Source organism: Antechinus flavipes, chromosome 4 (assembly GCF_016432865.1).
Source record: "Antechinus flavipes isolate AdamAnt ecotype Samford, QLD, Australia chromosome 4, AdamAnt_v2, whole genome shotgun sequence".
NCBI classification, from domain to species: Eukaryota; Metazoa; Chordata; class Mammalia; order Dasyuromorphia; family Dasyuridae; genus Antechinus; species Antechinus flavipes.
Genome location: NC_067401.1, coordinates 240,163,046 through 240,187,773, shown reverse-complemented (window position 1 = coordinate 240,187,773; position 24,728 = coordinate 240,163,046). Strand labels below are relative to the sequence as shown.

At 31.5% G+C, this 24,728-nt stretch overlaps 1 protein-coding gene across 34 annotated transcripts in view; it reads right to left on the bottom strand.

Moving 5' to 3' along the window:
- RIMS1 (regulating synaptic membrane exocytosis 1) overlaps positions 1-24,728 on the bottom strand; it is a 718,240-nt gene that overhangs the window by 227,548 nt on the left and 465,964 nt on the right. For all 34 annotated transcript variants that reach the window (XM_051997263.1, XM_051997264.1, XM_051997226.1 and 31 more), the window contains 5 exons: positions 12,910-12,977; positions 12,217-12,327; positions 9,597-9,696; positions 5,813-5,936; positions 2,158-2,204 (listed from right to left, as the gene is read on the bottom strand). In XM_051997263.1, the coding sequence (XP_051853223.1) occupies positions 2,158-2,204; positions 5,813-5,936; positions 9,597-9,696; positions 12,217-12,327; positions 12,910-12,977 (450 nt within the window). The remainder of the gene's footprint in view (positions 1-2,157; positions 2,205-5,812; positions 5,937-9,596; positions 9,697-12,216; positions 12,328-12,909; positions 12,978-24,728) is intronic.

Genomic DNA, 24,728 nt, shown 5'->3' with positions numbered 1-24,728 from the left:
GATACCTGTTGAAGACCTTAACTTACAAAGGCCTAGGTCTACCACTGCATCCTGTGCCATCTCCAGTTGGCCTGACCTATATCTGACCACTGGAGGCAGATAATTCTGGAGGATAAAGTGAGGGAGGTAATATCCCTCCCTCACTTAAATCCAATTCACTTGCATATCATGGTACCACCTCCTTGAGACATAGTCCTCTGCAAGAACAATGGACAATGCCTGCATTATTGATTTCCTTCACAGGCTAATAGTACACTATTTCAAAGTCCGATTCTTTTTGTACAGCAAAATAACTGTTAGGACATGTATATTTATATTGTATTTAACTTAAACTTTAACATATTTAACATGTATTGGTCAACCTGCCATCTGGGGGAGGGGATGGGGGAAGGAGGGGAAAAATTGGAACAAAAGGTTTGGCAGTTGTCAATGCTGTAAAATTACCCATACATATAACTTGTAAATAAAAAGCTATATTAACAAAAACAAAAACAAAAGACAAAACAATAACAACCAGGTATATACTATACTATATACTATAATTTTCTTGATAATGGAAAACTACCTAAAATAAGAGATTCATATTATGAAATTCTTGGTGAGTATTTTAAATATGATTAATTGACATTTATAAAAGGTACTATTTAAGAGATATATTTAAAATGTAAGAAATAAGTTCAACATTCGCTTTGAATTGCCAGACTTTAGCTACATATACTGTTCTTTATGTTTATTAGCATTAAACAGAACCTAGGGCAATTATACATGAAGGTGAGGGTGGTGATAGATACAATTAAGGATAATGAAAGTGTTCATTCAGTCACATTGGCAGAATGATTAGATCTGAGTTACCTTCATTGTAAAATTGTAATAAATTTGACAGGAAATATAATTCCTAATTAGCAAATTATCTTAGTTTTATTCATCCTTTTCTTGGTTTTATCCAGGTTCTTAGTAGAGATGCTACAAAAGAAATTTCTAAAATCTGCGATTACAGTCAGATGTTGTCTCCAGTGCTTCACAGAGAGTACAAAAGTAGTTTCTGAAAAATGAAGGAAGATTCTGGATTCTGTTATACACTTGGATTTAATGATCAACCAAGGGTATTTGGATGCTATTTAAAATATCAAATTAATTTTCATTTGGGCTTTGGTCATATTTCATTATATAGACTATGTTTCCGAAACAAGGAGAGTTGCTAATTAAAACTGTCTCACCCCTACAGATATTTAGTACATTAGAAATGTAAGGATAAATATTTCACAAATTTAAATGTATTCACAACCTTACTGAATATATCACATTGTTTTATTTCACAAACTTTGAATCCTTTGAAAGTATCTTTAATGATGGTATAGGTTATGATATATGAGTTATTATTGCCAGAATGAGGATTGAATGCAATATTATCTTTGTTATCATGAAATAGAATAATTAGCAAATAGTATCTTCATTATAATTTTTTCCTTGGGGTCTATGCTGTAGTACTATCGAATGAATAAAAATTTTTTTATAAGAAACTCATTCATGTTTTCATCTTTTCTTTTGTTCATACACGCCTTTTAAAAATATTTATTGATCATCTTCCATGTTCTACATACTTTACATGATTAGATATAAAGAAGAATAAAAGATGAATCCTCATTTAAAATTAAATCCTTCTCACTAAAATAATTTAGTTGGATAAGGGAGAGTCAGTATGTTTTTCTGTATTATATAAAAGAGTAATTTGTAAGTTGTAATTTTTCAGTGCTGTAATATTCATTGGTAATATTCATTGACAGAGAGGGTTTCTTCTCATGCGTGAAAAATAATGCAATAGTGCTGGATATATTAACTTTTAGGGAAAAAAATCATTATTAAAGTATATGCCTATAATTATACCCAATAGGGAGAAAAGGGACCATAAACTGTAATAAGTAGAAATTCATTGGTCTCCAAAACAACCATGACTTTCTGTATTCCCAATACATTCTATCTTCATATTTAGTCATGGTTCAAGGCCTCTACTTGCCTACATCCCTTGAAGTAACTATCCATTCTCTTGTTCTCAATGATTAAGAGAGGGGTAGTAAATGAATTCAAAAGATATAACTCTAAAAGTATAAAGAACCATTTTAGATGAATGAATTAATCAAAAGAAGTCTTCATACTCACTAGACTCTAATGGAGGATGGGAACTCTCGGGAATCCTTGGAATATCACTAAAAAGAAATAGTATATATTTTTAAAATCAGCCAAATTCAGCCCATGAATCTGAAAATCTCTTAATTACATTTAGTTTCAATATGATAACATAATTCTTTTGAGATTTAAAAAGGAGTGGCAATGGAACAGTTACTGCAAAGGCAGCTACTAATGTGCATGAATGTTACACACTACACAAAATTGCATTTACCAAAGGAAGACCTCAAAGATCAAAATAATAAAACTTCCTTTTACAATGACAACAATCACATTAATATTGTGACGAAACTTGTCACAATATTTTTACTACCAAAACAGTAGGTTTTGGAAACAAGAAATGTTCAAGTACTGCTAATACTAATGTTTTACTCTAGAAAGATAAATCAGAATGAGACAAATTATGTGACTCAATAGTAGGCTTTACAAACACATCTGAAAGAGTTTACTGAATGAAACTGATGGAAAATATCTTAAAAATTAAAACAAAAAAGAAAGTGTGGATGATGTGGGCAAAGTTAAGCCTGAAAATGATGAGGTGCTTTGGAAATTAAAATCAAGCTTGCAACATAAAAAGCTAAAAATTACACTTATGCCTTATATAGAGAGAACTCTATATATGAAGTATACCTAAATATACTATTGTATGGCTATTTACCACATAATGAGAAAGTAGCATTCAATTCATTGGAAAATTCTACAGATCTCAATATGATATTATTCTTGAAAGACTAGTATTTGATATGTCATATTTGTAGTTTAATTATAACCTACAAAAGTCCTGGGCAAACCTGACCTAGGTACACCACTACCTATAATTATGACTTGTATTTTGCTTTATAAAAAGATTACTATAAACTTAACAAAGGAAAAAATGCTATAGGGAGAGCACAGAAAACTGATATTGACATGACTAATTGAAATAGATTGGAATTTGGACCTAGAAAGATAATAAAGAGTATTAAAAAAAAAAAAAAAACTAACCACTTAACCTAAAGTCAATATCAGCACAATGAATTCACAAGTAAGGAATTTAGTGGATCAGCTCTCATATACTGACATTAGATCAGTAGGTTAAACGAGATGCAATAATACATTGTGGTGTACCAAAAATAGAAATTTTGATTCATCTCTAATAACTTATTTCTCCTTAAATCTTGCCTTTGATGGAATGAAAATAATTATCTTATTTCTCCTACATGCTTTCAAAACTGCCTAGAGGATGATTCTGTGGTTCAGTCAAGAGTAAATCTTTCATGAATCATAGAATTTATCTCTATATCTTATTATAGTTCAGTCATATGGCCCACATTTAACAGCTAGGTCAAAATTCACTACATTCTTACTAATTCAAATGAGATGGGAGTTACCCTAAAAATCAGTGCTCTATAAAATTGTCATTTGAGTCTTTGGAAAATTTAATTTGAATGGCAGTATTAAAGAATGAAATATATTATGAACCTGTAATTTATTAAAGATACTGGGGCAGGATTTCAAAATGCTTTATTTTCCCTTTAAACGTAAATCTTTTCCAAAAATGACCTAATGGTTGTTAGTTTGATAATACTTCTAGTTAGTATATGTTTGCTGACATATGTTGGAAAAATCAAAGAACTATTATGAAATTGCAGGTGAACCAAGCACCTCAGAACATCCATCTGTGTGACAAAACGGTAGATATTGCCAATATATCAAATTTTCTACTATCAAACTATTCTTATAAGTTTAATCAAAAGATATACTTGGACTTATTCTCAGAGTTATTCTTTAATCAGGATCTGATAAAAGTCTCTGAAGAAATATTTATCTCCTTTTATAAAGTCATTACCAATTTTAAATTAAACTACAATTAAAATATAATAAATTCATTCTTCTAATACTTCTATAATTTCTTCTTTGGATAGAAAATGAAGGTACCTTTAAAAAGATGTCTATTTCCATATGTTCTTAATTTTACATTTTTATCAGGGCTGATTTTTGGTGTGTCAATGGTTTCTTTTTAATTTTTTGATTATACCAGTTTTACATTATTACAATGTGATTTAGTTGTCCTTTATGATTGTAAATAGCCAAGAATCAATAATACTTTAGATATATTCTTTCAGTAGCCCTGATCACCTGAACGCATTTTGGCAATATCTTTGCCATATAATTCCTTTATCTTTATTTCTATATTTACAGTCCCTCTTCCAAAATTACTTACCTCTTTCCCAGCCCCATATTTGCCTCAGCTCAAGAACACATGTAATATAAAACTAATATAAATTATATATTAATAATATGCTAGAAATCTGGATAGAGAGAAAGCATAATACTATTGCAAAATTCCTTATTGTTGTACTCTATATAGTCATCATTTAAATTTTGGTTTCTAACAAGGCCTTCACTTTATTTTTTTTTTAATTTTCATTTTTACTTAAAGAAAACTAGAAGTATATTATCAATATATTTGATCATAGATAATATAGTTCAATTAATTGACAATTTGAAATAATAGTGTTTTTTACATGTGTGTTTTATAGTGCAAATATCCATGAAGAGAATAATAATTTAACCTACATAGGTACCTTTTCAGCAAAATTTTGAGCTGTAGCCCAACAATACACAAAGTAGAAAATGTAAAGAAAATATTTTGCTACATCAATGTGCTCAAATATTAAATGAGTTGTAATTGACAACTTCAAAATGTCATCTCAAATTGTAGATGATAAAAAAGAATAATCACTCTAAACATTGCAGTCATACTTAATTAAAACAAAAAGATAAAAGTTGGACCAGTATGGCATTTATGCACCTCTTTGGGGACATATTTCTTATTCATAGAGAATAAAAATATGATATAATTCAGAACAAGCCTATGCAGGTTAAAATTTGATTCTCAAAATTAAATTATTTCATTTTTCTTGAGTAGATTGTAAGTTCCTTGAGGGCATGAACAGTTTTTATTTTTGTCTTTGCATCCTCAGCATCTAGTTCAGTGCCTGGCATACAATAAGCACTTAAAATGCTTGTTAAATTATTGAATTTACTTGAATTATATTATTTATTTTTATAGAATTAACATTTAAAATATTGAAATTGAAAAACAAGGTTTTTTTTAATCTTTTACAAAATCATCTACCTTTAAAAGAAATCTATACTTAATTCACATGTAAAGATATAGAATAAAGCAATCTTATTATAGTCTATAAGTTAAAGAGGTAGAAGCTATTACATTAAAAGGTTTGTTGTGAGATTAGGCTAAAATTGTTAAATTTCAATGTCCATAGTGAGTAGAATTAATGGATGCCCCCTTTCTCTAGTAACACAAATGACAAAATTTGTATTACTAGAAGTCAATAATATGTCTTCATTTGGAAATGGATTTCATTCTTATTTCATAAAAATAAAGCTCATCATTCTGTGACACTTAGCCTTATCAGAACTTAAATCCTCTAAAATGTAGTTTAAAAAAATCAGTATATAGCTCTAAAGAGTTGTTTTTTTTTTAATCCAGTATATGTGCCCATATTTGAAGAAAATATCATCCACATAACAGGTATTATATGAATGTATAAACTTCTTTTTAAAACCCTGTTAATACATGTAATTTACTAAACTTAAGAAGCAAGTTTTTTTTTAGCCTTACCCAATAGGCCTTGAAACAATAATTTCAACTTGAGGTTCTGATTTTGATTCTAAAATAATGTTGTAAACTTCTTCATTTGTAGCTCCAGGCAGGGGTTTACCATTCCATTCTAGAACTTCATCCCCTTGAATTTAAAAAAAAGGGTATTTTTTTACCTTATGATTTTTCTTTTATTTTTTTCTTTTCTATCTTTTAAAATTTTTTAAACAAAGAATGCAAAACATATACAAATATATTTTAGTTATCTAAGCTCCACTAATAAAAAACAAAGTCTCACACCATGGAAACTTGTTAAACTGAATTTCCAAGCCTCTAAGAACTTTATTTATTTATTTACTAATTTATTTTGCAGTCTCCTGCAAGCAATATGATACATGATGTTCTTGATATATTTTAGATGAATCAGCAATAATCAAAACAACTGCCTTGTCCTACGGATGGAATTAGCACATTCCAGCTTGAAGGGATCTATTAGGCAGCAAATACCACAGTCTCTGAGTGAGGGTACAATGACAATTAGACTTTTACACACAAATGCTAGTGTTCTGGGTTTCTTTCTTTTTTTTTTTTTTTTTTTTTTTTTTTTGTATTGTTTTAGTTTTTTTCAACAGCATGTACTATTGATGAGTGCAAAATTTCTGGTCCTAAGATGCTATATAATCTTCGCCAGATGCACAAAAGAATAAAGATGAGTGAAAAAATTTTAAGGCCACAAACAGTTTAACCTAGGTAGCTATGGAAAGATAACGAAGCAAGCGGATGTAAAACTGTTGCATGAGGGCTAACCCATTTCCAGATGTTAAAAATACATAATTCTATATATAATTTTGTTAGAATTAAGTTACAAAAAATGTTTCATAAAAGGAATTTTGAAGTAAAATCAACATAAATCAACATAGACATTGGAAAATATTTTTATTAAGAATAAACTAAGGAGTTCTCAACATCAGAATACAATTTAAACATTTTTATTTAATATACTCTTGAGAGCTAATGAATTTTTCTCCCAAATGAATAGTATAAATAATCAGGAGGCAGTTAAAAGTACATTTCTAACAGTCAATACAATCTTTCATTTGAAAAATCTGGATAAATATACATTTGAATTTTTTTTTTCAGATTTAAATGAGCTCTTCCCCAATGTGATGTGGACAAAACTGACTTTTCTATAATTGATGGCAAATTGGGTTCACTAATGCATCATAATCTTTTAAGCCTAAAAGAAATAAGAAGTATTTAACCTCTACAAAACTTCTTATAAACTGTGAAACTCTAATTCAAATTTGAAAAGCATTATGCTATTTCTGTTTATTGAAACCATTTCTTTTTATCTTGTATTAACGAAAAAATGGTAGCAATTGAATAACTCCATATGATAATTCTTTTTAAAATTTTATCTATTAAATAAAATGTCTATTTTATTTAATATTTCCCCAGTTACATTCAAAAAGAAACAAAAAAACCCAATTATGATAATTATTTTAAAAGGACCTTATGTGTGCCCTTTCTTTTAGAGAAGCTGATATGGAAAAGTATATTAGGGATTGATTAATAATATAACAAAAATAATCCTTCCCTTTATGAAAGGCTCTTTGAAAATTACCTTTAAATACCAAGGTCCCCTAGTGACTTTCATTGCTCATTTGCATTAACCATTTAATTGGGAAATTTAAAACAGTAAATGTAAAAGTAAAAACAATTAATGATCATAGATTACTGTGAATAAAATAGATAAGGTAAAATACTACTTAGATATAACACCATTGAAATTGTGAAATGGAAAGCATAATTCATTTTTAAAACTATTGCATTTATATGCATTTTACTACCACAGTGGAAACCATGACAGATTGGTAATCAGACTGACCTCAGAGCCAAGAAGACCAGGGAGAAATCCTATCTTTCAAACACCTACTTACTAAGTGTTTGACTTTGGATAAGTCCTGAAACTTCCCACTTAGGCATATCTTTTAAACCATAAATTGTAGAAAACTTGCAAAACTGAATTGTAGAGGGAATGTTTTCCTTTGGGAGTTCTGTCTAACAATAAAATTGCAAGTAAATTCCCTATCTTCCCGCCTATCACATACCTCTGTTATAAAAAGAGGACTATAATTAAATTGTTTATGCATATTTGTAGTAGATTTTTTCATTTTTGATGTGTTTTTTTTTTTCTGACAAATTGATATCAAAAACAAAAACACTGGGGAACTGATATTTCAAGGAAATCTGCAAGATTCATCCCCAAAAGGGAAGAAACCTTTTTCATGCTGAATGGAAATCACTACTTGGTTGATCTCTTCTGAAAATTAAGATTTTTACCATTGGGTTTTCTTAGACAGGGCACAGCTGTATGTCAGGCTTTACCCATTTTGAGGCTGGTATTCCATTCACTAAACTAGCACACGCTCAGCTTGTGGCCCACATATGGGTATTCAAAAATTGATTATCTTCCTTATGTTGCATGTTGCATCATAATTGGTCTCTGAAAAGAGTTGGCATGGAGTCCCAGCACTTCTTCACAAACTAAACAGCAGATGGAGCAAAATCTCTGATTCTCAGCTTCTTTCTTTGTAATTACTGTGCAACATTTATCCCACAAAAAAGTTTAGTATCACAGATATGGAGCTGGAAGGAATCTCAGAAGCCATCTAATCTAATTCTCCTCATTTACAAATGAGAAAACTGAGGCACAGGGAAGTTAAGTGATTTAATCTTTGGTTATGTTAGCAAATCATATTAGAAAAACTTTGAAAAATTGCATTTCAAAATATTTTCTAAAAGAACTCAATTGTGAATTTAGAACAAATCAATGCTCTTTTTTTTTCATGATGTGATTACTGTCTCTTTATTCTTCATTGTCTCCTTACTTTTCTCCCACACACAAAAACTCCTCAAAATTTTTAATGTAAGAGAATAAGAAGAAAAATACAAAGTAGTCAACAATTATATTTTTCTTGTATCAGCTAACACAAAAAAAAAAAAAAGAAGAAGAAGGAAAGGAAAATAACACTATGTCAAAAGTAGAGAAATAAATATTTTTAGATTTCAGTCAACATATATTGTGTTTGGATTCCCTAGCTCATTTTACTCTATCACATGTAAGATCAATGGAAGCAACATTAACTACAGCCATAAATTCTAGACATCTAAATTTACCAAAGCCTCATAACCATCAAATTGATTACAATTTCCCTGTTCTAGTGTGAATATTACTAAAATACAAAGGAATAAAGTGGGAAACCCCAGAAAAGTTATATCAACTGTTCTTTAGAAGGTATATTTACTAGCAAGTTCAGAGGTATATTATTGTTACATGTACAATTATTGTTTCATAACATAAACAACTCTTTGAAGTAGAAGAATAGGCAGCCACTGAAGGGAATAATTAAAAATTGAGCATATTTTCACATAAATTTAAATCTTAATTGATACATGCACTAATGTTATGAAACTATCAAGACAATTCATTCCTTTCATATCAATGACTCTCCATCAGGGGAAAATTACTCTTTTTCTAGAAGATTGCCATGGGTCCATTAGAATGAGACTATTGCATACATTGGAGTTTATTTCTGTATCATTGCCACTGGCAAGTGTTGACATTCATAGATTGTCCCCTGAAAAATTGCTCACTGAAAAATATTTATACTTAACTTTTCTTCTACATGATTTGTTCAGCATTCAAAGCATTAACAATTAATAATGAAGTAACAAAATTAATATGTTATATTAGATATATTTTAAATATGTACAAAAACACATTTAAAAAGTATTTCTTTACCTGCTCTTAGATGTCCTACTACATCTGCTAGGCTACCCTTCTTTACTTTGGTGATGAAGGCACCAAGACGTCCTAAATCAGTCATTTTTCCTCCAACAACCTAGATAATTACAAATTTGTAAGGTTCCAATTCTAATAATGCAGAAACAGAGGTTTATCAGTTAAACTACTACATTCTATATTAATTTATAACTCATAGGAAATATTTTTTATTATTTAGATGCTTCATGATATGAAATAAAATTCTGTTATTTGATTTTTATCATATTCTTAGAAAAATAAAAACAATTTCTTAAGTTAAAAACAACAACACAATAACAAGAATTCAACATTTTATTTTTCCAAATGAAAAATCACCTTATGATAAATGATAGCTCTTTTTATTTGCTTTCTATAAGTCTCTAAGCAAAGCAAGTAATTTCTACAATGAAAAAAAAATCAACTCAGATCTTTTAAGTTGGTCAAATAGTAATTGTCTAATTTACTTATTTCTGAGTCTAGTTAATTTCTTTTCAATCCATCATTAGAGTATCAATTACTAATTGGATATTAATTGGTTTTTGTTTCTTTTCTTTTCGATCCACTCTTTTTGATTCTTAAGTCTGGAGAACTTACAATGAAGAAAGTCCCTGTACAAATTCGGATCGACAATTCTCATACAATGCATAATTTTAGAGATCTGTCTGGGTTGGGAGGTATGCACTGAGAGATTAACTACATCTTCCCTAGGTCACTCAGCCAGTGGGTATCAGAGGTAAGCCTTGGACTCATGTCTTCCTGACAAAAAAAAGGCTTGTCCTCTATCTGCCTTTATGCATTACTTCAGTATAGGTGCTTAGTAAATTGAATTGAAACATTTGTTGAAAACTACCTAAGATAGTAAAGGGTTTGATTGGATATTGGACTGGAGTCTGAGGTCCAATTTGTTCTGATGCACACTTACTGTGTGTGTGACTACAGGCAAGGCATTTAACCTCTCAATTCCATGGACAACACTTTAAAACTATAAATGTATCTTTCTTATCATCATACAAATAATATGTGTTAGAAACAGAATTCAAAATCACATATTCAATATTCTATGGATGTTTTCTATCCACTAAACCTGCTAATAATTCTTATAATTACTTGAATCATTAACTAAAATTAAGTCTTGCTTTAAAGTTATAGTGGTACTCCCCTTAACCTTATTTCACAACCCTTCATCTCCTCAGGACTTCCAGATATTTTTCTCCCCCTTCTTGGAATCAAACCCTCTCTGTCTCTGTCTCTCTCCCTCTCTCTGTTTCCTAAAAGCACACTCATCAATACCCAACAAGGAAATTGTGGTTATTTAGGTTATCTGGAGACTGGACCTCAACCAACCCCTCTCTCTTCTCTTAAAGGATATGACAGACCTCACTTCTGGTCTGATCACAATCAAGGAAAGAATACTGAATTCAGTGTGCCCAGATACCCTGAAGGCTCAGTCCAGGTGGAATTTCTAGTTGATTCTTTCTTATACAATTTTCAGCATCATTTTTCCCATAATCCTCCCTTCTACTATCATGGAGCTTTGGGCCTAGTAGAAGTCTCTTTCTCTCTAAGTCTTTCTCTGCACCTTCTCTTCCTTTCTCTCTAATTCTAAAATAAAAATAGCTAGTAGTTAAAGTCTGATCATTATATACCTCACTCTAACTTGTCAATGTTTCTCTATGATACTACCAAGTTCTTGATATCTTCCTTTAAACATTGTACCACCACATAACAACACACTTCTTTAAATTTCATATTTTCCGTCAAATATGGGAATTTAATGTTCCAATTTTGGGAACAAAAAAGGAAATCTCCAAGATTCACACAGAAAAATCTATTTTCCAGGAAAGTAATCCACTGAAATCCCAATTTCACAGGAAGTGCTAACTATGTAATCCTCCCAATTATTATTATTATATTGGCTAGTGGTCAGTATAATATCATAAACAATTTATTGATATTCATGTCTGATGAATGACAAAACACATAACTTCAAGAATATTGACTTGTAAGACATCTCAATGATTATCTGTATGAATATAAGTTTTTACAATTACATTTGATGAACTATACATATATAGTTTACTCTAAAGATACTGATCATTTCTTACTATCATAATCTGAGCCATCCTAAAAATGAAATTATTGAAAATTATTCTTCATACCATCTTCCTCAATCAGTATAACTTTATGCTTTCTTCCCAACTATGATAGAATTGCTCCTAGTTGAAAAGTAAGCAGTGACTAATTAATGTTTTCATGTTACCTGGAAAATTTTAATAAAACTGGAAGTTGGACAATATTCTCTTTATCTAACATTATATTATTAACTTTTTTCCTGCCAAGATATGTTTGCTTTAAAACATTCTTTAATTCCTTCTTTTTATTGCTTTTTAATGTATTCATGTACTAAAATGAAATAAATTTTAAACTTCCTGGACATTTTGATATACAAAATAGACATATTTTTTCATCTTAGAAAACAAAATTTAAGAAAGAAAGCAAAATTAAGGAACTTAAATTTTTTTTTGCCAGAAATATTGCATAACCTAATTTATAATATATCTCAGAAGTTGCTTATAAAATGTATTAATAAGATACTTACTTTTAATCCTAGTAGTGCACCCGATTCTTTGGGCATGGTTGTTCTCTTGTTAAGAATAACACGTCCAATTAATCGGTCACCCTCTTTAGATGGTTGCCACGTTACAGGATGCTATTAAAAGTGGGAATAAAGAAAAAGTGGATATATTGATGGATTTTTCACATATGGAGAAAATTAATATGATACATAGCACAGTATAATTGTGACTAGTTCAGCTCATTTTTTGTATAAGTAGAACTTGTTTCTAGGTTTATTAAAATTTGATTACATATTATTTGCACTAGACATTTATCAAATTCAATTTAATTAATGACCTCATTAACAGAATGACACATTTGAAATGAAATTACTCTAATGTTTAAAACCTATCTTCTTTTCCAAGAAACACATTGATTTTTTTTTAACAGTATTTTGGTTTATAGAGTTCATGCAACTAATGGATTAAATAACTGGAGCTAACTATTTAAGGACCTTCTTTTACTTTAAAATTTTGAAATCCAGAGTTTGGTAATAATGAGTTGTTCAAAGCCACATACTGAGATCTCTTTATTAAAACAATATAAAATTTCCTAACATACTAAAAATTTTACAATGAGGCAAAACAATAACAATATCTATATTAACAAGACCAAGGTTACTGATCAGCCAGAAGTTAATTGATGTCTGAAAGGTCTATTTCACTCTATTGCTTACCGAACTTATAGGAGATGTTTCCCTACTGGGCCACGTGGTAGGATCCAGCCAGTAATAATCCAAGTCACCTAAGGAGCATAAGCAGAAAAACATGGGTACTTTCTCAAAGTGGAAAAGGCACCAATATGTGTTGTTTCCTCAAGATTTATTATTCAAATTATCTTAATTTTGTCCTCTGCCTTGACCTATAAAATTATAGTAATCTGGGAATATTGAGGTTTAGAAGATACTTATATAAAGCAATATAAAAATTAGAAGAAAATAAACTAATAGGGACTGCTACTAAGAATGGATTCAGTAATTGAAGCTTAGTTTCACTCTCACTGAATTGCTTCTATCCTATTAATTGAAATTATTGAAATGAATATTGAAAGTCAGACTCCCTATCTGATACTTTTATCATCTATACTATTACTATCATTTTTTAAAGTTGTCCTGTCATTTCCAAATGTAATAGTTTCATATCATACTTATTTCTGGGAAGTATACATGATCCACCGATAAAAGTAAAATGAAAATGATTTTTAAAAATACCCATGCCAATATTATCTTAGGATCTATTGAGATATTTTGAGATTCTCCATAAAGGGGGATTCCATAAAGGGAATGAAACACTTAAATATTTCATCATTAAAAGACCAATATTGAAAGAATATATGTGTTTTTTGTTTGTTAATTTGCTTTTCTATGAGGAAAAAAAGAAGAAGATATGGATGAGATGAACAAAAGAAAAAAAAAACTTGATAGAAAAAAAAACTTGATAGGATAAAAATAATTTTAAATAAAAATAGTTAAATTAAATTTTAAATATTTTAAATTTAAAATTATTGACCCAATTTAAAAGGGAATAAAATTTAGGGAGTTTTTTCAAGATCTCCAAAAAGTATATAAAAGCTCTTTGTAGAAAATGGGTCTCATATAGAAAGAAAAACAGAAAAGGGCACATTGAATAATGTTGCTGGGAATTGTGTTTTGCGAAAATGAAACAAATCAATTAAGTATCAGATTAGTTCAATGAAGAGAATAGAGATTCACATTGGGGCATGATTTACGCCTGTTGGGATTCTTGACTAAATATTGGAAAGTATTAAATCAGATTCCTTCATTGATTATGAAAAATAAATTTTAGAAGAATGGTATCAAAGATAGGAAATTATTTAAAAAGAAAAAATTATATCAGCCATCAAAAATATGTCCATTAAGACTCTAGCATATGGAGTTCCTATTTCAATGGATATACCCACATTTTTTTTTTTTACTTTAATGTACATGATATTTTAGAAGGCAAAAAAGAATTTTGTGTGTTGCATGAGAATTCTAATAAATATTCATCAGTATTGTGTGGTATTATATTGCAACACCATAAATAGCTAACTGCCAGGAACTGAATTGATATACAAAACATTCCGCAAGATCATTATGTATTCAACCAACATTCTTTGTCCCATTTATCTAGTATTCATAAAAATTCAAACTCTCTACTATATTTGTTCCCAAGAACTACAACTATTTTTTTTTTCCTATAACATCACAGAGGGAATGAGTATCATCTAAAAGGAAGGTGTGACATGGAGGATAATTAAGCGTTTTTAATCGATTTTTTAAAAAATCATTTTTTTTTCTTATTTGAAAATGCTAAATGTCCCCTTATCTTCAATATTAGGACACCTTCAGCATTTAACACTGTCATAGCTATAATAAACACTAACAATTTTAGACATTTATCCAAAAATAAAATAGCATCATAGTTATTTTTATATAAAATTATGTATAGTGTAGATATATATCATACAATCCATTAAAATTTGATTTTTCTTAATTTTTTTCATACAATATAATTACATTAAGTTCTCATGTGTGAATATTAGTAACCAGGAAAACTTTGACAGACAAATAGAGAGCTAGAGAGATTAGATACAGATATAGATATATTGCCATACACCTCATGAAAGAAATACTTTGGAAGGACTCATAGATTTTGAGTCAAAAAGGATCTGAATCCAAGTTCCTTTCTTTATAGATGAAGAAATGAGCCCAGAGAGTTTAAGTAAATTGCTCAGTGTCCCACAGATCATAAGAAACCAAGTAGGCATTTGAATACAGTTCCTCTGATTCCCTAATCAGTGCTCTTTATATTAGTATTACTAATAATTGCTAACTTTTTATAGCACCTGCTATATTCCTGGCACTGTACTAAGTGCTTTAGGAATATTATATTATTTGATAATAACAATAGCTTTGGGAGAAGGGTATTATTATTCTGCTTTTATAGACGAGGAAACTGAAGTAGATAAGAAACAAAGTGGTTTACCCAGAGGAACGGAGCTAGTTAAGTAGCTGTGGTTTGATTTGAACTCAGGACTTTCTGACTCCAAGTCTACAGCTTGATCTATTACATCATCACCTGCCCACCAGTTTTTGTTTATTTTGTCTGTCCCCATCAGGCAAGAGAACCTCTAAAATATCTAAAGAAAATAAACATTGATACCATTTATATAGAATATGAAAAAAATATATAGGATTTCTCAATAACTTATTTTAATATTTGCTCTCTGGGTAAAACTCCTTTAGATCATACTTGAAACCATGATACAGCTCAAATCAACTCTCTTAATGATGAGTATTATGATAGGTAGGTGGTGCAGTGGACAGAGCAATGAACTTGGAATCAGGAAGATTCATCTTCCTCAATTAAAATGTGGCCTCAGACACTTAATAACTCTGTGACTCTGTCCCTTCCTCCTTTTTGTCTCAATTCCTCATCTGAAAAAGCTATAGAAGGAAATGGCAAACCACCCTAGTATCTTTGCTTAGAAAACCCCAAAATAGGGTCACAAAGAGTCAGACATGAACAAAATAACAACCATGAATATGGCACCCAATCTTACATTTGTAAATATCTATATCTTCATGGTCTAAATTAATTATATGTTGAACCTAGAAAAAGATAGGGAATAAGAATTGATATAGGACCTACTATTTGCCAGGCACAGGGCTAGTGGCTTAACATTTTTCTCAATCCATCTCTTCAGTCTTATACCTTTCTCTCCTTTACAATCTAAATTTTGAATCTACAGTTCATAGACAATGACCTCCTTGTTTCTCCTCCCATGAGAAAATGCCTCACTTTTTCATCACCTGTGTTATCTGCCAAACATTCCCTTCCTCTTAATATCCATCCTCTGGTTTTTCCAGCTTCCTTCAAGTTCCAACTGAAATCACATCATTTATAAGAAGGTTTTCCAGATCCTCCCTAAACTGCTGCTTTCAATCTAAGATTTTATCTTCATTTTATCCTGTATAAATCTTAATTTTATGTAACTGATTTCATGCTATATCTCCTAAAATGGGAGCTGCTTTAAAACAGAAGGTTTTCCCTTTCTTAGTATTGTCATTGCTTAGAATAGAACCTGGAACAAATCAACATGTACTTGATAAATGTTATTGACTTGACCTTGATTCTCTTCAATAATCATACTTATGATCATATCTACCATTATGACAGTTGTTAATACATTTGCTACAAACTAAATACTTTTAATAGCTATTTACTATTGCTTCAGAGCTCAGTGGATAGAGTGCTTAGCTTCTATCCTGAGGAAAACTGAGTTCAAAAATTAACTTGCCCACTTATTAGCAGTGTGACTCTAGGCAAGTCATTTAACTTCTGTTTGTTTTATAACTTTCTTTATCAAGAAAACCCATAGAAGGTGTGGTATCATAAAGAATCAGGCAGAACTGAACAACAAATAGCTTTAAATGGATAAACTTATACTTTTGTAGGTAGCCATTAGAAATAATACTCCTTAAAATACACATTCAATATTACCATATAGAAGAGTTACTATAGTGTAATCCCTTGTGTATTGTATTCAGAATTTTTCATAGCAATTTCTGATAGATATTCTAATATCATCTATTAAATTATGAAACTTCTTTAATAAGTTTATATAATGAAGTGATTCGACCTTAGATATCTGAATCTAAATACAGTTTTTTTTTGTTTAAATTATTGTAAATTTAATGGAATCATTGACTTTCTTTGTATGCACATTTGTCTTCATAATTCATTTCCCTATGATTAATGATAAAAGGAAAAATGCATTTATACATTCAATACAATTTTTTCCTACAAGATTTAAATTTTCACACCTCTAACATATTTCCATTATCACATTTACAATGAGTAATTAATACTATTGAACTCAAAATGGCATAAAACACAAAATGATAAATGTATGTAAATTCATATGAAAATATGCTGTCTGGTATTGAATAAAATTATATAACAACAAATTTGTAATGACCATTAATATGAAATATGGGAAAAATGAGTTCGATAGCTTCAATTTCTTGACAAATGAATATAATGCAAAGCCTTTGATACAACATTCAATAAAGCATTATATTTGAGGATATTGTTTATAGTGAGCATTCAAGAAACAGAAATGCCACTTAATTAATTATAAGCAGTATTGTTTACTTCTGCTAATAACTTTTGATATTAGTTCCTTTATATTTGAATCCTTTGCCATTTTTCTATCACCTTGCCAAACAACAAACCTCAGTCAGTATTACAACCTATATTTTTACTAACTAAAAAAGTTGCATGTAAAAAGAGTACATTATAAATGGATGTTACAAGCAATAAATTGGGTAAATATTTTTACAGTCAAAGGTTCTGATAAAGGCCTCATTTCCAAAATATATAGAGAATTGACTCTAATTTATAAAAAAATCAAGCCATTCTCCAATTGATAAATGGTCAAAGGATATGAACAAACAATTTTCAGATGAAGAAATTGAAACTATTTATAGACATATGAAAATATGCTCCAAATCATTATTAATCAGAGAAATGCAAATTAAGACAACTCTGAGATACCACTACACACTTGTCAGATTGGCTAGAATGACAGGGAAAGATAATGGAAAATGTTGGAGGGGATGTGGGAAAACAGGGATACTGATATATTGTTGGTGGAATTGTGAACACATCCAGCCATTCTGGAGAGCAATTTGGAACTATGCTCAAAAAGTTATCAAACTGTGCAATACCCTTTGATCCAGCAGTGTTTCTACTGGGCTTATACCCCAAAGAGATACTAAAGAAAGGAAAGGGACCTGTATGTGCCAAAATGTTTGTGGCAGCCCTGTTTGTAGTGGCTAGAAGCTGGAAAATGAAAGGATGTCCATCAATTGGAGAATGGTTGAATAAATTGTGGTATATGAATGTTATGGAATATTATTGTTCTGTAAGGAATGACCAGCAGGATGAATACAGAGAGGACTGGCGAGACTTACAGAAACTGATGCTGAGTGAAATGAGCAGAACCAGGAGATCATTATATACCTCAACAATGATACTGTTTGAGGATGTATTCTGATGGAAGTGGATCTCTTGGATAAAGAGAGCCTTAATTGATCAAAGATGGACAGAAACAGCTACACCCAGAGAAAGAACACTGGGAAATGAATATAAACTGCTTGCATTTTTGTTTTTCTTCCTGGGTTATTTATACTTTCTGAATTCAATTCTCCCTGCGCAACAAGAAAACTGTTCGGTTCTGCACACATATATTGTATCTAGGATATCCTGTAACCCATTCAACATGTAAAGGACTGCTTGCCATCTGGGGGAAGGGGTGGAGGGAGGGAGGGGAAAAATTGGAACAAAAGTGAATGCAAGGGATAATGCTGTAAAAAATTACCCTGGCATGCGTTCTATCAATAAAAAGTTATTAAAAAAAAAAAACTATTTCTAGCCATATGAAAAGATGCTCCAAGTCATTATTAATCAGAAAAATGCAAATTAAGACAACTCTGAGATACCACTACATACCTGTCAGATTGGCTAAAATGACAGGGAAAGATAATGCAGAATGTTGCAGGGGATGTGGGAAAACAGGGACACTAATACATTGTTGGTGGAATTGTGAATACATCCAACCATTCTGGAGAGCAATTTGGAACTATGCTCAAAAAGTTATCAAACTGTGCATACCCTTTGATCCAGCAGTGTTACTACTAGGCTTATATCCAAAGAGATCATAAAGAAGGGAAAGGGATCTGTATGTGCACGAATGTTTGTGGCAGCCCTCTTTGTAGTGGCCAAAAACTGGAAATTGAATGGATATCCATCAATTGGAGAATGGCTGAATAAATTGTGGTATATGAATATTATGGAATGTTATTGTTCAGTAAGAAATGACCAATAGGATGATTTCAGAAAGGCCTGGAGAGACTTACATGAACTGATGGTGAGTGAAACGAGCAGGGCCAGGAGATCCTTATATATTTCAACAACAATAGTATATGATGATCAATTCTGATGGACTTGGCCATCCTCAGCAATGAGATAAACCAAATCAGTTCCAATGGAGCAATAATGAACTGAACCAGCTATACCCAGCGAAAGAACTCTGGGAGATGACTAAGAACCATTACATAGAATTCCCAATCCCTATATTTTTGCCTGCCTGCAGTTTGGATTTCCTTCACAGGCTAATTGTACAATATTTCAGAGTCTGATTCTTTTTGTACTGTAAAATAACAGTTTGGTCATGTATACTTATTGTGTATCTAATTTATACTCTAATATATTTAACATCTACTGGTCTTCCTGCCATCTAGAGGAAGGGTTGGGGGGAAGAAGGGGAAAAATTGGAACAAAAGGTTTGGCAATTGTCAATGTTGTAAAATTACCTATACATATAACTTGTAAATAAAAAAGCTATGAAATAAAAAAAAAAATTTAAAAAAAAGTAAATGTATGTTACCTAATCATAACTAGGCCTTCACTACTAGATAACAATACTTAATTCATTTTGATTGACTTTATCATACTCTTCACAGCAATCATTGCAATCTTTTCCCAGATTCCTGTACCACTCCCTGCCTTGTTCTCCATCTTCTTTAGCTAGCCTCTTCCTAATTTACTAAGAAAATAGAGGTTATATATGATGAATTTTGTATTCTTCCTTGTGGTGACCACGTATTTTAAAATCAACTAGAGTCAGGAATTCAGGTTAAGGGAAAATCTTCCATCTTTATTCTCTGTGGAGGAAAAGGAGGATTGCGATAGCAATGTGGGCAGCTGCAACAAGAAGCCCACCAGCAGTCTCTCCCCGCCTCTCTTCTTGCCCCTCTGCCTCCACCCACCAAAATCATCATTTCCTGTACAACACATCAGGACTTGCACAAAGAGTGGGCGGGGGCCATTCTTTCTCCAAGTGTATATATTAATAGAGTATGGTCCAATTACCATTTAGCCTCACGTGCTTGGGACCTCAGTGCATCAACTCGAGCTTCAGCCCTTTACACTTCCTTATTCATCTCCTCAAAATCAATCCTTATTCTCTCTCTTTTGCTTACATTTCTGGTGAAAAGGTGAGCCTTGTCATAGTCAAGTCAACTTTTCTTGGTTTTTAAATTTCTAAATGTTTCCCATGAGTTTTTGTTAGTGTTTATTTTATTAGTTTCTTTAATGAAGAGGATTCTCTATTATTTTTGCAAACAATTTTTGTTCAACAAGCGTTTATTAAGCCCCTAGTATGCACCAGACATGCTATGTGATACAGTGCAAAGAATGAAACAATCCTTACAAACAACTTACATTTAAATGTAGAAGACAAGTATACATATACATTTTAGAAGCATAAATATAAAGTGAATAAATTCAAATATAAAGGAGTTAAATGCAACATGGTGTTAGTAAGATGGCAGTTGGGAACAGGAAAATCTTTATCCAGAAAATGGAATGCATCATAAAAGAAAAAGAGAGACATTGAGGTTCATTGAAATGAACCTGAGTTCATTTCAGACCTGGTATTGTCAACACAAAGACATTTAAGTGGGAGATGGACTCTTGCATAGAAAATGTAAAAAGTGGAGGGATGCATAAGGAGGCTTGAGAGATAGAATTTGTCGTAAAAAGAGGAATTCATAGTTGATTCTAATGGCAATGGAAAAGCACCAGTTAATTAAACAGAGGAATCAAATGGTCTGAATTGTGATAAGAAGCTCATTCTTTGATCCCTAGTCAGCTAGAGTTTTCTTTTAATTGAACATATAGTTCCTCCTTCTTTGGCTGCAAAATACATAATCAATCTGATTTCCATATTGACCATCTCATGATGTCCATGTGTAGAATTGCCTTTTGGATTTTTGACAATGTTTGTTATGACTGATTAGTTATCTTGACAAAACTCTATTAAGTCTCTAATTTAGTTTAATTTTTTATCAAAGGCCAAATGTAATGGGCTGAGGCTCGAGTTGATGCACTGAGGTCCCAAGCACATGAGGCTAAATGGTAATTGGACCATATTCTATTAATATATAAGCTTGGAGAAAGAATGGCCCCACCCACTCTTTGTGCAAGTCCTGATGTGTTGTACAGGAAATGACGATTTTGGTGGGTGGAGGCAGGGGAGTAGAAAGGGAAGCGAAAAGAGAGACTACTGGCTGGCATCTTGTCATGGCTGCTCACATTGCTATTGCGACTGTCCTTCACTTCTGATTCCCTTTTTCACCTGCAATCCCCCTTCACCTCTGCTTGCTGGCTTCCTGTCGCAGATGCTCATATTGCTATCTCAATCCTTCTTCATCTCTACTGAGAATAAAGATTGAAGATTTTTCCTTTAACCTGAATTCCTGACTCCGGCTGATTTTAAATACGTGGTCATCACAGCCAAATGTCCATTATTCACAATTAACTTTTGCTTTCCTAGTAGTATTACAATCCCCTAAAATGAAACAATTATTTTATTTAGAGCATACTGTGATGTTGTATAGTTTGTCATGGATTTGAATAGATATCAGGTGGTCATTTTCAAGGTTATACCTCAGTATTATATTTCTCATTCTTTGACTATGAGGACTACTTTGTTTCTTGTAAGGGATTCTTGCCCATGGTAATAAATACATGAAATAATATATTTCTATAATCCAGACAAGAGGTAATAAGGGTCTAAAATAGAAAGACAGTCCTATAAAGAGGGGAGAAGAGAGAACGGGCTTTTATTAACCGTTAATCATTACCAACAGGCATCAAAACAATAACAATGGCAAGCACTTTACACATTCCCTTCCACTTAAGTTCACTGACCAAAGTGTTGATGTTTAACATTTCTATCTCCTGTTTGACCATATCCAGCTTATCTTTATTTATAAATCTTATATTCCAGGTTCCCTTATAATATTGATCTTTACAGTATAGGACCTTCTTTATGTCACAAACATTCCTGCAACTGAACTTCCTTTCAGATTTGATTCAGCTACTTCATTACTAGAGTTATTGGTCGTTATCCCTACTCTTCCCCAGTAGTATATTTTATACCTCTCTACCTAAGAGGCTCATATTCCAAGGTCATTTCTTTTATCATTTTAGTACTGGTCATTGAATTTTCCTGGTAAAGATATTGGAATAATTTGTCATTTACTTCTCCACTTACCTTTTGTCAGAACTCTGTACAGTGACCTGTCCATCTTGAATAATCTTAAATAGCATAACTCATAGTTTCATTGTCATGACAAGGCTATGAATCATCACCTTGATGACAAATGTTCACGTGGTCAAAGCTATTATTTTTTTTTTCCCATAATATTATATGGCTGTAAGAGTTGGGACTATTGAATTGTGCTGGAAAAGACGTTTGAGAGTTCTTTGGACAGCAAGGAGACCAAATAAACTAATACTTAAATTAATTTAGGCTGTTTATTTGAAGGTCAAATATTGAGGCTGAAGCTTAAATTCTTCTGTAATGAGAAGATAGCGCTCACTGGGTAACACCCTAATGTTGGGAAAGATTGAAGGCAAAAGAAAAAGGAGGTAACAGAGGATGAGATGGATAGATAGTATCATGTAAGCAATGGATATGAACCTGGACAAAATTTGAGAGGCAGTAGAGGTTAGAAGGGCCTCTGGTGATTAGGGTCAAGAGAGCTGAATACAACTGAATGACTTCACAACAAAATCATGTGGTCAGTTTTGTACTTAGGGAACATTTCTTTGGAAGAATGTGTAGAATGGTTTGAAATGGAAGAGACAAGGCATAGAAATCAAGGACCTTTTTCTATAATCCAGACAAGTTAATAAGGGTCTAAAATAGAAAGTCCTATAAAGAGGGGAGAAGAGAGAACAGACATTTATTAACCATTAATTATAACCAACAGGCATCAGAACAATAACAAGGACTATGCTAAGCACTTTACAATGATCAGTTGTGAGAAATATAGTCAAGATAGAAATGGAAAGATTTGGCAGCTGATTTGAAATACAGGATAGGGGAGAATGAAAAGTCAAGGATAATGCTAGGTTAAAAATCAGGAACATGACAAAGGTGGTATTGCCTTTGACAGAAATAGGGGGGTTTGCAATAGGGAAGAATTTTTGAGGAAAGATAATGAAGTCTCTTTTGGACATATTCAGCTTGACATGTCTCCAGAAAGTCCATTTTTATATATCAAAGAGGTGAATGGTATTCCAGGTCTGAATTTCTGGAGAGAATGAGGTCAGATACATAGTCTATGAGTCATCTGCATAAAGATAACAAGTAAACAAAAGGAAGATAATGAGATTATGGATGTTGAGTCAATCTAGTCTAGAGCTTCTATTAATCTTTTTATCTCTCTTACACTGAATTATTCTTTAATCATTGGATCCTTCCCTGCTGCCCATAAACATGACCGGGTTCCTCCCATACCATCCTTAAAAATTCCACATTTCAATATGCTATTATGTTAAGATGTCATCCTATTCCTTGTCTCTTTTTCATAAAATGGTAGAACAGGTTGTTTAAAATCAGTCTATTTTTTTTTAATTCCCATTCCAAAACCCTTTGCCAATTATCATCTCACTCTACTATTCAACTGAAACCTGCTCTAAGATTACCAAAAAAATTCATAACTGCTAAATTAATAACTTTTTTCAAATAAATTAACATTTTATCTAGCCTCTTTTGATACTGTTCATCATCCTTTAAACTACTGTATATACTCTACCTGTTGAATCCTATCACTCTGTTCTATTTTTATTCTATCTGATTATTTCTTCTCTTCTCTTTGAATGGACCATATTTTCCCCTTTTTTGTATCACTAACATTTAGCACAGTGATTGACATAAAGTAATTATTTAATAAAAGCTTGCTTACTGATTCATCTAAATTAAGTTTGGCTATTCTGCAAGGCAATATCCAGGAACCCCTCCTATTTTTTCTTGGGAATCTAAGTATCTTCCTACTGTTGAATTAGCATTTCTATGCATGTTTCCTCAATCTATATGTCAGTCTAATCTCTCTTCTAAACTCCGGATCCATGCTTATTACAAATTGCCTACTAAACACATCTACATGGATATTCCTTAGTCTTCTCAAACGCAATATATACCAGACAGAAAATACACTATTTTCTCTAAAATCTCTAATTCTATTCTCAGAAAGTTATCATTGTTTTTTCAGCCATCCAGTTTTGCATCCTCAGCATCATTTTTGACTATTCTTCCTCATTTTCTATGTACAATTAGCCACTAAATTTTAGTAGTTCTATCTTCATAACTTTACTTATCTCCATTCAAATGCATTTATGTCTATCAATCAATCAATGATCGTTTATTAAGGATTTAGTATATATCAGATATGGTGCTAAGTACTCAAAATATGATAAAAGGCAAAAATAGCCCCTGTTCTAAAAGAATGTACTTTCTAATGAGGAAAAAAGTTATTGGCAATTGCAATAATATGTGTGTGTGTGTGTGTGTGTGTGTGTGTGTGTGTAAGAAAGAGAGAGAGAAAGAGATTTGTATATCTAGCACTAGTCTCTC